Here is an 18,015-nt window from a genome sequence, read left to right as displayed (position 1 = left end):
CCTTACACTTTGTCCCCCGGGCATGGGTGCCTCGCCGGCCTCCCCCACTGCCTGGCCTCAGGGGTCACCCTCCCATGAGGCCCTTGTCAGGAGCTTTATACTCTTAACTGTCAAAGACCCCGGAGAGCATGTGCTTTTTATGGATTAGATCTATGGATACTTAGCACATTAGAAAACTGAGAAGTTTTTTAATGTTCCCACATTAATTCATTAAAAAAGCAGATGTTTATTATAATATATGTTAGTAATATATGTTTACATAAATAAGGGAACCTTATGAAAAAGTCTCTATTTCCCAGAGAGGCCTGGGCAGTGTCTGGACGCCCCGCCCATTTGCAGCCCCAGATCTGCCTTTGCTCCCAGTGCCCGGCCCTCTGCAGACGCAGCTGCGGCCCAGGCGGCACACGTGGGGCGCAGGCCCTCCGGGAGGACGCGCTGCCGACAAGGGGGCTCTGGATTCCCCCAGGGCTCCCCTATTTGCCAGCCGGCCGTCAGCCTTGCCTGGGGCCCCAGGGTGGTCTGGTTCCACCCTGTGGTGTGAGTTGTTGGGTCTGAGTGACCCCGAGGGTGTCAGGCTCCACATGACGGCAGTCCCTCTGTGCCACCTTGCCGTGCTTGTGCGTGTGTGCGTGTGCGTGTGGGTGTGCTCTGCTTATACGTGTGTGCCACGTGACCACCACTGACAGGTCTGGGCAGTGGCGGTTCAGCACAGGGCTCACGGGACAGGGGATCCAAGGGAGGCTCCCTGCAAACCTTCCGGGCCTGTGGAGGCTTCTCTCTCTGGCCTGGCCTGGTGTCCCCCAGGGGAGAGGCTGGCTGCCCAGGACCAGGCTGGCGAGTCCACGGGGCAACAAGGCCGGCCAGGACGATCTCTCATGGGCCCTGGAGCCACACGAACACTCAGGGCCACCCCACCATGCCCACTGTCCCTGTGTGTGGGTGTGAGTACCTGTGCCGACAGGATGGCTGTGACTCGGGGCATCCTAGGTCCCCTTGCCAGGCTCAATCTGGCCCCTGGAACACCCAAAAACAGCCCATGGCCCAGATCCGGGGGGCAGCTGGGGGCCAGGGACGTGGGGCCTGAGCTGCCAGCCCAGCCAGGGTGGGCTCCAGAGTTTCTGCAGCGGGAGACCTCAGGGAGAACCTCACATGGCAGCAGATGCCCCCTGGGGTGGGGGCAGCCTGGTCCCCATTGTCACACCACCGCCCAGGACTGTTGGCCCCCCACCAGGAGGAGGGTTGAGCTACGTCTGCTTCTCTGGGGGAAAAAAAAGGGCAGAAGAAACATGTGGTGCCGTGGTGGCGGCAGGAAGTGGCGTGTCTCCCCCGTCCGGCTGTCGCGGACCAGCCTCCGGGGGGCCCGTGCACAGCGACGCCGGTGGCCTGGGTGGCAGCCTCCTCCGGGATGGGGCAGGCGGGAGGCGGGAGGCGGATGCCAGGCCCTGGTCTTCCCGAGGGGCGGCCTCCTGGCCTACGTGTCCACGCGGCCCTGTTTTCCGTGGGCGCCTGGCCCCTGCGCCCACCCCAGTGATCTGGCCTCCATGGCAGCGTGCAGTTGGGGGACCCCATCTTGCGGATGAGACCACCCGGCCTTTGCTTGCAGGGTGGCGGGTCATGGGTGGTGGTGGGTCAGGCTGCACAGGCGCCTGGGGCCCCGACTGCTGACCGCTGTCCTTTCTCTCGCAGGTCACGGTCACCACCATCGGCTACGGGGACAAGGTGCCCCAGACGTGGGTCGGGAAGACCATCGCCTCTTGCTTCTCCGTGTTCGCCATCTCCTTCTTTGCGCTCCCGGCGGTAGGTGCTCCGTGTCTCGTCTCCGCGCTCACCGGCCCCCCCTGGGCTCCGGGGCGGGCAGGTCCCCGGGAGCCGGCCACTCACTGAGGCGGGCAACGCGGAGCCCCGCTCGCTGGCCGGGGGCCCAGCGGGGTTGTTGGTGACAAGTGCAGAGGCAGCCTGGAGGGGGCCTCGCCCAGCACACAGGGGTGCAGGTGGCTTATTTGGTCCCCGAGGGGTAGGGTGAGCCCCAATAGCAGCTGCCACATGAGTGCCGGGTGAGGGAGCACATGGCCCGTGCTGTGGCCTGAGAGGGGCTTTGACCTGTGTCCTTCCCAGAGACCACAGCCCCTGTGGGGTAGATGTCCTGGTTCACTGCGTGTGTGTGTGAGATACACCAGTGCTGTGTGTGCACGTCTTGGATGTGTATTGTATGTGTACACGTGTCACACGGGTGTACATGTAGTGTGTATTTTCACATGCTTGTGTGCACACGGGTTTGCGTGTTCTGTCTGCACCCATGTGCTGTGTGTGCATAGTGTACACGCATTTTGTGTGTTGTTGTGTACACTGTGCGGGGTGAGTACAGGTCAGGCCGTGGTACGGCATTGCGTGCATGTGTGTGCGCACGTCTGTAGGACTGGGTCCCCTCTGTGGGCGGGGAGCTCGCTACTCGATGAGCTGGTCCCTCCCATCAGCCGCCCTGGGTTCAGCCGAGACCCTCCTTGGACGGGGCCACCTTCTGCCAGGCGGGCTGGCCAGAGGCGCTGGCTTCACGTGTGGGGCCTGGGCACCACGTGAGCCCCGTGCCCACCCGTCCCCCCCTCCCGAGCCCTGCGGCTGTGTGAGCGGGGTTCTGTCTCTCGCCAGGGGATCCTGGGCTCCGGGTTCGCCCTGAAGGTCCAGCAGAAGCAGCGGCAAAAGCATTTCAACCGGCAGATCCCCGCGGCGGCCTCGCTCATCCAGGTGACGGCGCCTGCCTGGCGGCCTTGTCGTTGTCGTTTCCCACTGTGGCCACACAGCGAGGGTCCATTCGGGCTGTGGGGACCTGCTCCTGGCCCCAAGCTGATCTGGGCCATAAAGCTCACAGGACTTTCTCAGCGGAGCCTCCAGAGTGTGGATGGGCCACGTTCCACGGCGTGGCCGTGCTCGCCTCCCGTGCCTGCTGCTCCGGGGATGCTCTGGGCAACACCGACAGGGCGGGCACCTGTCACCCTCCACCTCCTTCCACCCAGGCCCCACGAGGCCCCGTGGGCGGTCACAGCCTGCCGGCTGGCTGGGGCCTAGGAGGTGGCCCAGCCCCTCAGTTCTGTGGCCCCTCGCCGCCACCTGCAGGGCCGGCCGTGGTTCACCTCCTCCTGACTGTCTTTTCCCTCCTGAGGCCACCCCCTCGCTCTGAGTGGGAGCAAGTCTGGGAGGAAGAAGGAAGGGTCCCCTACCCCGGGCAGACCCTGCAGCTCTGGGTCACCTGGTGGAGGCCCCTGATTGCCTGGTGGGGACCCAAGCAGGTCAACCCCTTGCCCCCCTCGCTCCCCTCACCCCCTCACCCATCTCACCCCCTTCGGAGGAGGCAGAGCCTGGGAGAAGTGGGGAAAGGAAGGTTCCAGAGGTGGGCATGTGCTCTGCGCGTGGGGTGAGGGGCCCGTCACAGGGAGGGGCTGAGCCAGGCTGCCTGGGTAGGGCTCTGGGAGCTGAGGGGCAGGCTTGAGCCTGGGGGCTGGCACACAGGATGCCCTGCTGTCCTGCTGGGGTTGGAGGGGGCACGGGCAGGATCGATGGGCTGCAGCTTTCGAACAAGGCCTCGCCGGGTGGCTTGGCAGGTGACAACCTCTCTCTCCTGGTTCCAGACGGCATGGAGGTGCTATGCCGCCGAGAACCCTGACTCGGCCACCTGGAAAATCTACGTGCGGAAGCCAGCCCGGGGCCACGCTCTGCTCTCCCCCAGCCCCAAGCCCAAGAAGTCTGCCATGGTAACAGCCCCCCTGCCCAGGACGGGGCCACTTGTTAGTGGGCAGGGAGGCTGTGCGGGTCCCCTTCTGGCTGGGACTTGACTCTGGTGTTTTAGGGCATTAGCACTATTCTGAGCGTTGAGGGTGTTTACCCCATGCTGGGCTCTGTCATCCCTGTGTCCCCAGACTCAAGGCCATGGCCAGGTGGCCCAGAAAACGGTCCCCAGGATGGGTGGATGGCTGGCTGTGGGGAGAAGTCTCTTGAGGGGGCCCTGGTGTCGGGCTTTCTGAGCTGGGGGCATCCCAGCTGGGCAGAGGGGCTGAGGTCACAGTGAGATTTCAGGAGGCTTTGGGCAAGAGTCCCGTGGTTTGGCTGGGGTGGGGAGTGCAGGGTGGCAGGGCCCTTGCCCACGTCTTTTCTGGAGGGACCCACCTCTGTTTCCAGCTCCATCTCGATCCTTTGCACCCGCTGTTCCCTCGGCCAGAACCATCGCCCACATTCCCGCGTGGCCTGTTCCTCCGGGTCACGTGTTCCAGGGGGCCTTTGCTGGCCCCGGTAGATCCCCCTCACGTGCTTGAACCTCCTGGGGCCCCAGCCCTCATCACCCCTGCCCTGCTGGGCTCTTGTACATCCGTCTGTCCCCCCGTCCCCTGGCCATGGCACCCCGGGGCAGCCCAACCTCTGTGTGTGGGGTGCTGGCGTTCGGCCCCTGAGCCCGCTCCCCGCAGGACCAGCAGGCGGGCTCGGGTGTTCTGGGGCCGGCGGAAGACGCACACGAGCCACCAATTTATTGTCTGGTTTTTTTTAGGTAAAGAAAAAAAAGTTCAAACTGGACAAAGACAACGGGGTGAGTCCGGGCGAGAAGATGCTCACCGTCCCCCACATCACCTACGACCCCGTCTCGGAGGAGCGGAGGCTGGACCACTTCTCGGTGGACAGCTACGACGGTTCTGGTGAGCAGGGTCCGCACGGGCGGGGCTCAGGCGGGCCCGGGGGCCGGCTGCCCACGCCTCCCCCGGGCGCTTGCTGTCCTCTGGGGGGGCCTCAGGTGTCCCACGGCCCTGTGCTGGCTCCGCTGGCCTCGCTTCTGCCTGCTAGAGTCCTGTTGCTCCTTCCACCCGGGGCTGGAAGGCATGTCCCCCAGGAGGCCTGACCCCCCCCCCCCGAGGGACCCTCCTGTTCTGTTCTGGACCCTGGGCTGCTGGGCGCCAGGCCCTGCCCCGGTCTTGCTGTGGCTGGTGTCCCGAGTTTGCTGAAAGGAGGCAGCCCACGCCCGCTGAGCCCTCCCGGGGGGAGCGGGCGCCGGGTGCTTCACTCTGCTGCGTTCCCAGGCCCACCTCCCCCCACGGACCGTGTCCAGGAACCCGCCAGAGTTCTGGCTGACGGGTGGCTGTGCGGACGGTGTCGCTGTCCTGAGCGTGGCAGAGGGTGACAAGCTCACCTTGTTCCTAACCCCTGCAGGGGCCTGTCCCGCCGAGCACTTGGTTCGTGGGCAGCGGACCCCCTGTGTGTCCTCTGCACCTGGCGACCGTCCCTGGGCAGGAGGCGGAGAGCGTCCTGGGAGGGGGCCGTGGCTGCTGTGCTTGGGGGTGCGTGGGCGTCCTCTCGGGGAGATGGTAGGCAGGAGGAGCAGGGCACCAGGCTACCCGTGGCCTCCTCCATGCTGCCTGGATGTGCTCAGGCCTGGCCACGTCACTGCTGAGCCCTGGGACGTGCTCCCACCCGCCCCTGGAGTGGGCACAAAGGACAATTGTGCCAGCCGATGCCCGGTGTCCCCGCAGCTTCGATTCAGGGCAGGACCATTGTTGCGAGGCAGATGGGGGCCTTTCTGCGAATGCTAATGGCAGGTTGGGCGTGGAGCGAGGCATCCTCGCCATTCGCTGAGCGCAGAGTGGCCAGCACCGTGGCCATTCAGCGGCTGGAGTTACCCGGCTCACGGCGCGTCCGTGGAATGCTGATGAGACGCGAGGGCCCCGAGAGGCCCGCGCCTTGTGTGCAGAGCTGGGCACCGAGCCGGTTCTCTTTCTCCAGCTCGACGTCAGCCCGGCCCAGAGGTCCTGAGCTTCTGGAGCCTGAGCGGTTAGCAGGCCCCCGGGGGGGTACGGGTCAGGGCCGTGGACAGCCCTGAAGTGGGAGAAAGGGTGCCAGTCCAGGTGATGCCATCACCGGGAAAGGCCCATGGTCCCAGCTCCCATGGGTGGGGCGCCACAGCCTTGCTGGGTCCAACCGCCAAGCCAGGCCCAGGCCTCTATCTGAACCTCCAGGGGCACTTCTGGGGGCGCAAACAGGAGTGTTAGCCTGGAGGTGGCGGGGCCCCTGACCATCCGAGAGGAAGGTGGGCGAGGCAGCAAGGGGCCAGGGCGCATGGGTCTGAGGGACGGGCTTCTTGGAGGAGGTGACATTAGGGTCAAGCATGTGGTTCCCCTACCGCTCCGATCGCCATCAGCGGTCAGTCCGAGGCTCCCGACCCTTCCGGGCCCCCGTTTCACGGGCTGCAGTTGCCGTGTTTGGGTCTCGCTGTTGTTAGCAATCCTCTGAATTGTCCCTCGCGGTGGCTGCTGCTGGACAGTGGAGACTTCTTGCATTTAGCAACGGTTGTGCCAGTTTCCTGTCTCGGTTGCCGTGTCGTTTCTGTGTCTGTCGTCTTCGCCGAGCGGCTCATCTGCTTGGTTAGCCGCTTGCATTTCCGCGGACTTGACGACGGTGAATTTTCAGGTCACTTGAACGCGCTCATTTCCTCGTCTCGGCCCCGTAGCCTCACCCACGGCTCCTCGGAAGTCTCCCTGTCCCTGCAGCTTCTCCTGGCTCTTGCCTGTGGCATCTTCTTTCCTCATGGCTTCGTGAGCTTAGGATGGGCCTGGGGGGGCTCTAACCTGTGGGTCCCGTGAGCTCGGGTGGAGGAGAAGCTGTCCCTCTGCTGTACAGGGCGACCCGTTGAGCCGATTACTGTGGCTCCTCGGGTGGGCGGACTCCTGGGACCACCCGGTGTCTAAACCGGCGGGCAGTATCCTCTGCTGCGTCATTCTTGGCCTTGGGGACCCCTCCCTGTCCCGCAAGTTCCCGGTGGCTGGTCTCACAAGCCTGGTGGGGAGCTTGCCGAGAAGGCTCTTGGGGCACCGGGCCCACGGTCACCCGAGGCAGGAGTCCCCGTCGCCGCTCAGAGCTGTCCCCAACAGCCTCCATGACTCCTGGGGGCAGAGGGCCAGGCAGTGACACTCCAAGGTGGCACTTTCCTGGAAAGTCCCTCCGTCACCTGGAGGATTGATTTCTGACCCAGACTCTGAGGTCAGTCTCAAGGTTCTGAGTCACGGCGCCTGCGGGCGCCCAGGACCGGCTTTCGCGAGGCCCCGGATTCAGGGACACGGGAGCAGCGCCTCTGACCCCGTCCTGCGTCACCGCGGTCTCACCCGGGCGGAGTTCAGGACAGGACAGGGTGCCAGGCCCCTCCTGGTGTCTGCTGCCGGTGCTGGTCTCAGGCGTGATGTCACCCCCGGCTCTGGTCTCTGGGTCGGACTTTTTGAGGGTCACCCTGGTGGCCGTCCTGTTTGCCACACGTCAGTCACACCGTGCCAGGCGCCGGCGAGGAGGTGGGGAACCAGGACCCGCGTCCGCTCGCGGGGGCGGGGAGGCCGTGGTGCAGCTGCCTGGGGAACAGCCCGGCAGCTTCTTTAAACGCTCAGTCCCCACCTGCCACGTGACTCGGCCGTGCCCTTCCCGGGTGTCTGTCCGGGAGAAACAAGGACAGATGCACGGATGACACCTGCGCAGGTTTTATGAAAACTGGAAACGACCCAAATGCCCGGCGCCTTTGGAATACGTTGTTTAAAGTTGTAGTCAATCTATACCGTGGTGCACAACTCAAAAGTAAGGAATAAATGGCTAATGTACAGAAGAGCCTGGGTGAATCTCAAAATAATAATTTTTCATTGACTTGAGAGAGAAGGGGGGAAGAGAGAGATGGATTTGTTGCTCCACGTATTTATGCATTTATTGGTTGATTTTTGCACGTGCCCTGACCAGGGTTCGAACCCACAACTTTGTCGTATCAGGGGCGATGCTCCAACCACCTGAGCCACCCGGCCAGGGCTCAAAATGATGAGTGAAAGTAGCCAGACCAGAAAAAAAAAAAAAAAAAGAGTCCATGCTGGCTGTCTTATTTTATTTATACAAAACCCAGAAAATGTAGACTAATGTAAAGTGACAAGTCCGGTGGTTGCCTAGGGATCGGGGGGCCCGGGACAGTTTTGGGAGGAGGCATACAAAGGACACAGGAAACTTGGGGTGATGGATACGTCCATTAACTTGATAGTGGTGACGGTTTCATTGTGTGTCAAAAATTACCCGATCGCACACTTTAAACAGCGCCGTTTAGTACGTGTCAGTTCTGCCTCAACGAAAACAATATGTAAAATAAAAATGTTTTGCAAAGCAAAGGAGAAAAAAAAACACACACAAAAAAACACACAAAACACCAAAAATCGTTTTGGGGAAATAGTTGCCACTCACTTCAAAGACGCGGGGCCGATTTTACTCAGAGGCCCAGGGCTGATTTCATCGACGTGTTACGAGGCCCTTGTAAATCACAAGGAGGAGAGAGTCAACTATGTGAAAAACAGTTCTCAGAAAAGGAAATACCAGTGAGTCCTAAGGATGAAAAGACACTGATAAGCCCGGTTATGATAAGACAAATTAAGGCAGTGGAATTTCTTACTTATCTGATTACTAAATACTAAAGCATCCGATAATACCCTATGGGTGGGCGAACCTCAGCCGCCCGTGTGGGAAAAACACATCGATAACAACCTCCACGGAGACAAACAAGCCCCCATTCCAACGAGAAGTAAAGACGCGGGTGCCCTTCGACCCTTCCAGAAACAGATCTGCCCTGACTTTGCGCGTCGGCTCGGGGATCTCTTACCAGAGCCCCGATCTGGGCAGTTGTCAAATAGCAAAAAGCAGCCAGCCCCCGGCCCACCGGGCGGCGGAGGTCGGCTCCGGGAGGGTGTCCTGTGTCCTGTGTCCTCCTAAACAGCCATGAAAACGGAAACCGTCCCCTCCGCCTGATGAAAGACACCCCTGATATCTGATCCCAGAAATAACAGCGCCCGGGGTTCGGAGGAGCAGGAACCTGCCCTCGCGTGTGTGCAGATGGGGTGTTTACAGAAGGGGGGCCTGCCTGCCCCTCCGTGTCCCCGGAACAGACCCGAGAACGGGGGCTCATCTCCTTAAAGGTCAAATATCAGAACGAAGCCGTAAAAACCCTCTGAGCCTGGGACACCGCTTTGAGGAGATCGTGAAGCTCTTTTTAGGCTGTTGTGTGGCAGTTTTGTTCTAATACAATTTGTAAAATTCTCTTACACAATTTGTAACTTATACATTGTGATTTAATTCCTCCAGGGTTTCTACAGTGTTGCCGCATAGCAGAAACACATTTTCTCTTGCTGACTTTATGTTCCTCTGTATCTGTCATCTTTTTTTCTTCCTCGAGCTTTATAGTTTTGCGTTGTTTTTTTAAACCAAGCTCATGAGAGATTTATGTTTTATTAGGCATTTATTCTCTGATCAGAACACTAAAAACCTTTTTTTTTTTGCTAGTTTTGTTTTCTGTAGCCCCAGCTTGGGCAGTTATATCTATGAGTTCCCTCTTCCTGGCTAACTTGATACTTTCTTTCAACTTAATTCAGAGTGATACATAGTTCATTTATTTAACGTCTTTCTTCCAAAAGGCATCTAAAGGATATAAATTTTCCTCCGATTGCAGCGTTAGCTGTGACAAATAGATCTTATTGTGATATACGTTCCTTTTCATGGCTCTCTCGACGGCCTTTATTTCGTGTTTTGATTTCCTCTTTGATGTAGAGTCCTTTTAAGAGATGTTTTCCTAATTGTTAAGCAGTCCACTTTTTATCGCCGTGATTTATTTCTTATTTAACAGGCTTACAGTGACGGAATGTGGCCTGTGACATCTTTAAAATGAGGATTTTCTTTGTGTCCAAGTACACAAATAAAATCCTTGCTTTCGTAAATGTCCATGGACCTAAGTGGAGAAGTTATGTTCTCTATTTGCAGGACACCAACTTTTATTTGCCCACACAGGTAAAATGCATGTAGAGATGGCTTATACACGTGTGTGTTTATATGCCTATTTGGCGTATCACTCAGATCCGCTCCAACCTTCCTCATTACTGTTATTTTTTTATCTAATGGACCTGCTGCCAAATCATGAACCAGGGAGATTAAATCCTGCCTCTACAGTTGTGTTTTCAAGAGTCCAGGGGAGGGCTTGTGGAGGGGTTTGGGGCACAGCCTGCCAGCCGGGCCCCTGGGCCAAAGCCTGACTCTGCCCCTTCTCTTGCATGACCCTGGACAAGCTTCTGCCTTCTCTGTGCCTCAGTTTCTCTATCCGTGAAACAGAGATCCTAGCAGGGCCGCTCCCAGGGCTGTTGTGTTGACCGAGTGAGTCGGGACATGCAGCGGCCACCAGGGTCTGCGTGGAGCCCGCACTCTGCTGTCTCCATTTCTGCCCCAGCCCTCCCGTCCCCTCCTCTGCCAAACAGCCCAAATGCCACCGGCTCCCCAATTCCACACATCTCGGGACTGGTGGTGGTGTGTGTTTTTTTTAAGCTTTCTTAAAATCACATTACTTTAAAATATCCACACATTTAACTCTCCAGATGTATAGACTGTGGCTGTTTTGTGCGGTCCTACGTTGGCTCGGTCCCCTCACCTCTGTGAGCTGTGTTGACAATCTCACGTTGCTCCCAGGGCTCCTAGTGTACGATGAACTAAGTGTCCGTGATCTACTGGGGGCTCAGCATTGATTTCCTAACTCGGGGGATCGTGGAGCTTGTGCTTTCCCGCATCTTGCCTTTCCCTTTCAGTGTCAATGGTGGGCGTCCTTTCGAGGATGCTGGGACAATTCGTTCAGAGTTTTAAGTCTCTCCTCAGCCCCCACGGTGCCCCGACGTGCTCTGTGGCCGGGAGTCTACTCCCTTGCACCCTTTATCCCTGTGCACCAGGGCTGTCATCTGTGTGTGACAATTTCCCGATTAGTTTGCTCAGCCCTCACAACAAAATACTCGACTGGGATGCCTAAGAAACAGAAAGTCCCTGGAGTCTGAGGGTGTCACAGGGCTGGTTCCTCCTGAGGCCTCTCTCCTTGGTGTGTAGATGGCTATCCTCTCCTTGTGTCCCCACGTGGCCTTCCCTCTGTGTGTCCTGATCTCCTCTTATAAGGTCACAGCCACACTGGATGAGGGCCACCCCAGTGACCACGTTAATGGTCGTCTCATCTCCCACTACAGCCACGTGCTGAGCTGCTGGGGTCCGAGCTTCACGGGAGCCTGGGGGATGCCGTTCAGCCCGGAGCACAGGTGAGGTGCATGGTCCATCTCACCGAGTGTTGCCGGGTTGCGCCAGACCTCGCTGTCCCGCAGGCAGGCCCCCTCCCTGGCTCTCCAGCTGCCACTGTGGGCAGAGCCATCGTCCGTCTCATCTGCCCATGGGCTGGGCCTCTCCACCTGGCAGCGATATTCGGGGCCACGTCATCTTTGCCGAGGGGGCTGTTGGTGCGTCATAGACTGTTCAGCAGCATTGCGAGCCCATCAGGGTCCTGGCAGCACCCTCACCCTGGTTATGACAATAAAAATGTCCCCAGATATTGCTACATGTCCCCTGGGGGGCAGGCAAAATCCCCCCATTTGAGAACCACTGGGCTAAACTGACACCTCAGGGTTTGGCGGGATTAAAAAAAAACTATTTCTTTGGGAATAACTTTGAACTACAGAAATGGACCAGAATGAGATAAGAAACACCCTGCACCACTCACTGTTACCCCATTTATTCAATCATTAGACTCCCTTCCGTTTGTCCGTTCACCCGACACGTCTTTCTGAGCCGTGTGAGAGTGAGCTGAATCTTGCTTGGGCCCCGACCACTTTGCTGTGTTTGCCAGAATTCGCAGATAGCGCTTTATGACCCTCCTCGGTGATCTGGGCCCCGCCTGTTGCCATGGCGATGGCCGCCCAGGCGCCTCCTCCGCGCATCTCATCCCTCCGATCTGGGTGCGCCAGGCTCCGTCTCTGCGGCACTGACATTTTGAAGGTCCCCCCCCCCACCGCCCCTCCGCGGGCCCCTCTGAAGCTTCCCCGCGGTGACACTGAGGCCGGGCGTCCCTGCTGCACCACTGCGGTGTTTGGCTCAGTGCGTCACGTCCCTCAAATGCCATCGCCCGACCCCTGGTGTCTCTGATTCCCGGCTGCGGCCCCAGCCAGCGTCCCATCGAGCAGATGCTCTGTTCGCCTGGTAACCAACAAACAACCCGTGGGAGAAGCTCAGGTTCCTTATCGAGAAATGCCTCCCGGATTAGAGGCTCTGGGGCCGGGCTTTGTCGTGATGGTTGCAAAATGCGAGAGTCCGGCTCCGGGGTCCCCTCCACCAGCGTGCGGACAGTTACCGCCGCCTGCCCACGCTCCTCGGGAGAGTCCGTGCTCTCCGGCCAAAGAGCCTCCCTCCCTGCCCTTCCCTCCTTTCCATCGATTTATTTCCTGTAGGCATGTTTGGGGGTTTGTACGACCATTCTTCACGGTCCTTCATTATCTCGATATGCGACTGTCCCAGGTCTGGCCGTGGGAGCCCCACCCTCACTGGCTGGCCTGTGCCCTTGCCACAGGCTCGTGTTTTCTTCTTTTAAAGAATTTCTCTATGTTCCGGTGCAACGTGGCTCCGGCTCACTTTATACTCCCTCTGCCCCGCCCAGAATCAGGCACGTTCCAAGGAGCCCGGGTGCCCTGTATGTGTGTGTGTGTGTGTGTGTGTGTTAATCCTCAGGCAAGGATATTTTTTCCATTGATTTTTTAGAGAAAGTGGGAGGGAGGGGAGAGAGTGAGAGAGAGAGAGACGTCAATGTGATTGGTTGCCTCCCACATGCTCCCAGACCGGGGAGGGGAGAACCTAGAACCCAGGTACGTGCCCTTGACTCGGAATTGAAGCCGGGACCCTTCGGCCTGCGGGCCGACCTCTAACCACTGAGCCACATCAGCCAGGGCCCTGATTCCTTTCAATGGGGAACAAAATCATGAGAAACCTAAATCTGGGGCATTGGGTGTGCTCACTGCTACTAGGGCCCTTTCCGTGCACAGAGCTAAGGAAGTAGAAGCACATGTGAGCACACGCAAATCCACACGCACCCACGTCTACATGTGCATGCAGACAGGCGTGCACAGAAGCACACACGCCTCGGAAACCGGCATCCGCACCTGGGCCGCGGGTTGTCTGCCCCAACTGGTCTCCTTCTCGTCTGCCAGCCCCTCAGGCAGTGTGGTGCCCGGTCCCCAGCCACCCCCCTCACGGCCACCGCTCAGGGCGCTGTGGTTACATCACTCGGTTGGAAATCAGCTGGGCAAATTTCATTTTCAGACTCATTTTCTAGAACACCACTTCGCTGACGTGTCTTTTACATTCCACACGTCCACCCGCTTTCAGTGTCCTTCAGTAACTTGCCTGTGCCGTGGCCACAGTCCAGGTTCGGAGCCCCCTCCCGCCGCAGGGTCGTGGCGCCCACTCAGTTACCCCCGCTCCCGGCCCGGCCCGGCCCCCGCTCGCCTGCTCCCGCGTCGCCCCTGAGACTCGCCCGCTCTGGACAGTGCGTAGCAGTGGAACCGTCGGAAAGGGAAGCTTTCTCTCCGGCTTCTTCCCGCATCCAAATCATGGCACGTAGGAGCTTTCCGTTCCTCGTGTGGCCGTGAAGTGTCCCCTTGTGTGGCTATAAGACGCTTGCGCAGCCGCCGGGTGAGGGACGTTCGCGTTGCTCCCCCGTGGGCCGCTCTCACGCCGCCAGAACGTCCACGCACAGGACTGTGCGGCCACGGCGTCTTCGCTCCTCTCGGGTGGACGCCTGAGCCCGACCGAAACCCCCGGAACCTTACGAAGAGCTGCCCGGCTCTTCCCCAAAACGATGCCCCGCTCGGCATTCCCTCCGCCACCTGCGAGGGTCCCCGGGTCGCCCGTCCTTTCCCACGTCCGCTGTTCTCTTTGCTGTCACAGCCGCCCCGAGGGGGTGACGCGCTCCCACTGTGGTGTTGGTTAGCGTTTCCCAGGGACTGATGACGCCGAGAGCTCCTTCGCGTGCTCCCTGGCCAGTTAGTTACATGAGTGTCTTTGATGAGATGTCCACGGAGATCCTTCGTCCATGTTCAAAGTTCAGCCGTTCCGAGGCGCCCGCGTGCAGCCCTCGGAGGCGACGCAGGCCGACCCCGGGCGTGGAGATGCTGGCTCGTGTCATCTGCCCATTTTCAGTTGGGTTGTTTTCTAAATATTGACTTTTGCAAAGTCTCGATACGTCCTGGATGCTGGTCCCAGGTCAGATGTGCGGTTTGAAAGCACCTCCACCCACCCTGTGGCTTTCTTTTCACGCCCCTAACAGGTTCCTCACAGAGCAAATGCTTTTCATTTCGATTAAGTCCAATTTATTCTTCTGACGGACCGTACGTTCAGTAGCCGCCTAAGGGCTCCGCCTGACCCCAGATCCCGAGCGTGGCCTCCGATCGTTTTTTCGGTTAACAGCTTTATTAAGATATAATTCGTGTCCCACGCAATTCACCCATTGACAGTGTCCGATTCGGTGGTTTTTAGTGCGTCCCCAGAGTTGTGCAAACATCCCCACAATAAATTTCAGAGCAGTTCCATCACCCTCAAAAGAAATCGAGACTCCCTGAGCCATCGCCTCCCACCCGTCCTGCCCTGTAGCCCCAGACGACCGCTCAGCTGCTTTCTGTCCCAGGGGATTAGCCTGTTCTGGGGGTTCCAGACGCGTGGAGTCAGGGAACCCGCGGTCCCCGTGACGGCTTCTTCCGCTTCGCGTGCCCTCCACGCGGGCCTGCGGTGCAGTGTGGGCGGCTCCTCCTGTCGGTTCCTAGCTGAGCGGTCGTCCATCGGGGGGAGAGACGGTGTTTCGTCCATCCATCTGTCTGTCTGGCCGTCCGTCCGTCCATCCGTCGGTTAAGGTGGCTCCTGCCCCGGAGTGACCTCCCGCCGACGCTCGTTACTACCTGCCTTCTAGGGGCTCCTCAGAGCCCCCAGCGTGTGCTCGGTGGAACCTCACTGCGGTTCCGTTAGCGTTTCACTGCGACTGGTGACATTAAGGTCTTTCTCGTGTGCTTATTGACTATTTGTAAGTCTTTTTTTTTGAAGAAAGATCTGCTCAGATCCATGACCCGTTTTTTAAACTTGGGCTACTTGCCTTCCGCTGCTGAGTTACAGGCGTCCTTCATGTGTTCTAGCCACACGCCCCTGGGCGGGTGCAGTGGCCCCCACGCCCTGGCTGCCTGCTCACCGGCACGGCCTCCTTCGCCGAGCGGCTCTGGGTGCGACACCGCCCCGCGTGTCTGCTTCTGCTTCTGCTTCGGTGTCAGGTTCGAGAAGAATTCCCGCCACGCCGCCGGGAGCCCAGCGCCTGCGCTTCCTTCTAGGGGCGTAATGGTTTCGGGCCTTCCGTCCGGACCTCCCATCCCTGTGGGGTTCATCTCTGTGTGTGGTGTCAGGCAGTGGTCGAGTTTCATTCTTTGCGTGTGGCTGTCCTGTTTCCCCAACACCGTTTTTTAAGGGCCAGTCTTGTATTGGGGTGTAATAATGGTGTAAACCCAAGGCCGTGGGAGCGAGGAAAGGGAGGGGAGGCAGGGGGAGTGGCAGGTGACACATGGCTATAGCAGGGGGGACCCTGCTTCGGACAAGCCCAGAGGAAGCACCGCAGGTATGCTCCCTGGCTGCCCGGGAGAGCCCCCCACTGGCCATCCTGTTTGGGGAAACGGTGCCTTGCAGCCATTCGGGGAAGGGAGGGAAGAAGACGGAATGTATCCACCTGGGTCTCTCCCATCTCCCATTAGTCAGAAGTTACCCCGGGAGCGTTAAGTCCCCCACGCTCTGGGTTGCTGGTGTCTCCTTGAGACGCGGGACCCCATGCCCTGCGGTGGGGCGTTCATTCCGTCCAAGCCTGGGAGGGGCGGGGGAGACAGGAACTCTGGGCATGCGGCTGGTGAGTGCTGGGCAGACTCTGATTCAACACTTGAGATGTGTCCCAAACAGTCCAAGACTGTTTTTCTCATTTACCAGAAGAGGAAACGTGGCATCGCGATCAAAGGCCCTTTCCCAGGGTTACGTGCAGCGAGGGGTAAGCCCAGGATCTGAGCAGGCCCGGCTCTGGCAACTGCGAGACCCAGATAAGGAGCTGGGATTTTATGAGGCGGGGAAGGAGCGTGGTGGCCGGTTTCAGGCTGGGGAGTGACACAGTAAGATAAAGAGCTTTTTACCAAAGCTCCCAACCTCTGCTTTTCTCCATCTTCCCATGCGGCCAAGTCCAGCAAAGGCGGTGGCCCCGGAGAGGCCAGGGCGTCCAAGACAGTTTGAAGAGTCCCTGGCGGGTGCGAGCTCACCTGGGCTTCACCCAGCACTGCCTCCCACCCTTTCTCTGCATCGAGCCCCAGCCCCGCCCAAGAGACTGGCTGGCCCGAGGCAGGTGGAATCTGGTGCAGGAGCCAAAATGGGGGCAAGAGGAGTTGGACCTAAAGACCAGGAGCAAGGGGACCGGCCACCTGTCCGTTGTTGGCCTGTGGACTGGGGCGCCCCGGCACCTGCAGAGGAGTCCTTGGGTGTTGCCTGAGACGGTCAGATCTCATGACTTGTTGGCCACACCGACCACATCTATCGGTATCTGGCGTCTACCCAACACCATTTACTACAGAGACTGTCCTTCCTCCACTGTGTATTCTTGGCCCCTTTGTCATAAGTTACATGACCATAGATAACGTACGTTTATTTCGGGGCTCTCTCTTCTGTTCCACGGATCTGTGTGTCGGCCTTCATGTCGATACCGCACTGTTTTAATTACTATAGATTTACCATCCGGTTTGGAATCAGGGAGCGAGGTGCCTTGTTCATACTTAGAAAGGATTTTTGCATCCACACGTACGGGGGATTTTGATATTGTCTCTGTCTGGTTTTGTTATCCGGGGAATTCGGTTTCCATAAAATGAATCGGAGAGTAGCCCCTCTTCTGTTTTTCGGAAGGTGTTGTGTGGCATTATCACTAAGTCACCTCGGAAGGTCTGGGAGGAGATCCGTTTGGGCCTAGAGGCTCCTTCTTGGGAATTTCCCCTCACAACAGCTCTTAGTTTATGAATGTCCTCGTGGAAACTGCGCGGTCCCCGCGGTCCCGTCGCTGCAGAACCTTCCGCCCCCGTCTGCAGCACCCACGCTGGCCTCCGCGGCCCTGGTCGTCTTCGTTCTGTTCTTGCGCCCGGCCCTCTGGGTTCTCGAGTCTTCCTCTCACACGGGCCGTGTCTCGCGAGTCTGTGTCTAGGTTCGTGTCTGTGCAACCCCAGGAATCACAGACCAGCCAAGGCCAGGTGTCTGTCCACCACGAGAACGGGCCCCGCATCCAGACGCAGAGATGCCGCTGCGGTGGCCCTGCGCACGTGGGCTAGTTTCCCCCGAATGCCCGTCTCGGGTGCTGCTGCGGCCCCAGGTAGAAGGGCGTCAGTGACCATTTGCTTCCACTGAGGTCGCCGCTTGGTTGCGAGCTTCCTGGTCTAGGTAGTTACTGCATCGTTCACGATGGCGGCCAATGTTCACACACCCAGGGAGGAAAAGGGCAGGAATTTTAAAATTACAAATTTAATCCCTTTAATAGTTATAGTACAGATTTCTTTGGCCTCATGCTTTGAATTCACTTAGCTCCTTGAATTGGTAGAACTGTGTCTTTCACCAAATTTGGGGGTGTTCAGCCATTATTTCTTTGGCTACTACTGTCATTTTAAGGTTGAATTGCCAATTTCTCCCTTCAGCTCTGTCAGTCTTTGCTTCGTGTATTTTAGGACTCTGTTGTTAGCTGCATTATATGATTTTTATTTTGTTCTAATTTTTATAGTCTTTTGCTTATAGTTTTTATTTCTTCCTGGTGAATTGGGCCTTTAGTCATTACAAACGTCCCTCGTTGTCTCCAGTAACGTGGTTGGGGTAGAGACGTTTCTGTCTGATATTTCGTGTAGCTACTCCAGCTCTGGTGTTTGATGCTGGCCTGTCATCTTTTCCCACCCTTGTTCTTGGAACCTACTTGTGGCTTTGAATATATAATGTATCTCTTGTAGGGAATGTGTCCTTGGTTCCTGCTGTAGGCCATCTGGCGATCTCTGCTTCTTTGTTGGGTGTTTAATCCACTTATAGTTAATATTATTATCGATAGGGTGGGATTTACACCTGCCATTTACTGTTCATTTTCTGTATGTCTCGTGTCTC

General features: G+C 58.3%; 1 protein-coding gene across 2 annotated transcripts in view; it reads left to right on the top strand.

Moving 5' to 3' along the window:
• The window catches only part of KCNQ1 (potassium voltage-gated channel subfamily Q member 1), a gene marked incomplete at its 5' end in the record, with an annotated part of 258,881 nt that overhangs the window by 65,123 nt on the left and 175,743 nt on the right, over positions 1-18,015 (top strand). For both annotated transcript variants that reach the window (XM_081154358.1, XM_081154359.1), the window contains 4 exons: positions 1,687-1,797; positions 2,647-2,742; positions 3,624-3,746; positions 4,535-4,679. In XM_081154358.1, coding sequence (XP_081010484.1) covers positions 1,687-1,797; positions 2,647-2,742; positions 3,624-3,746; positions 4,535-4,679 — 475 coding nt within the window. The remainder of the gene's footprint in view (positions 1-1,686; positions 1,798-2,646; positions 2,743-3,623; positions 3,747-4,534; positions 4,680-18,015) is intronic.

This window comes from Miniopterus schreibersii (assembly GCF_964146895.1).
Source record: "Miniopterus schreibersii genome assembly, chromosome: 12".
Taxonomy (NCBI): domain Eukaryota; kingdom Metazoa; phylum Chordata; class Mammalia; order Chiroptera; family Miniopteridae; genus Miniopterus; species Miniopterus schreibersii.
Note: the sequence above shows the minus strand (reverse complement) of the source record. Positions and strands in the feature narration are given on the sequence as shown.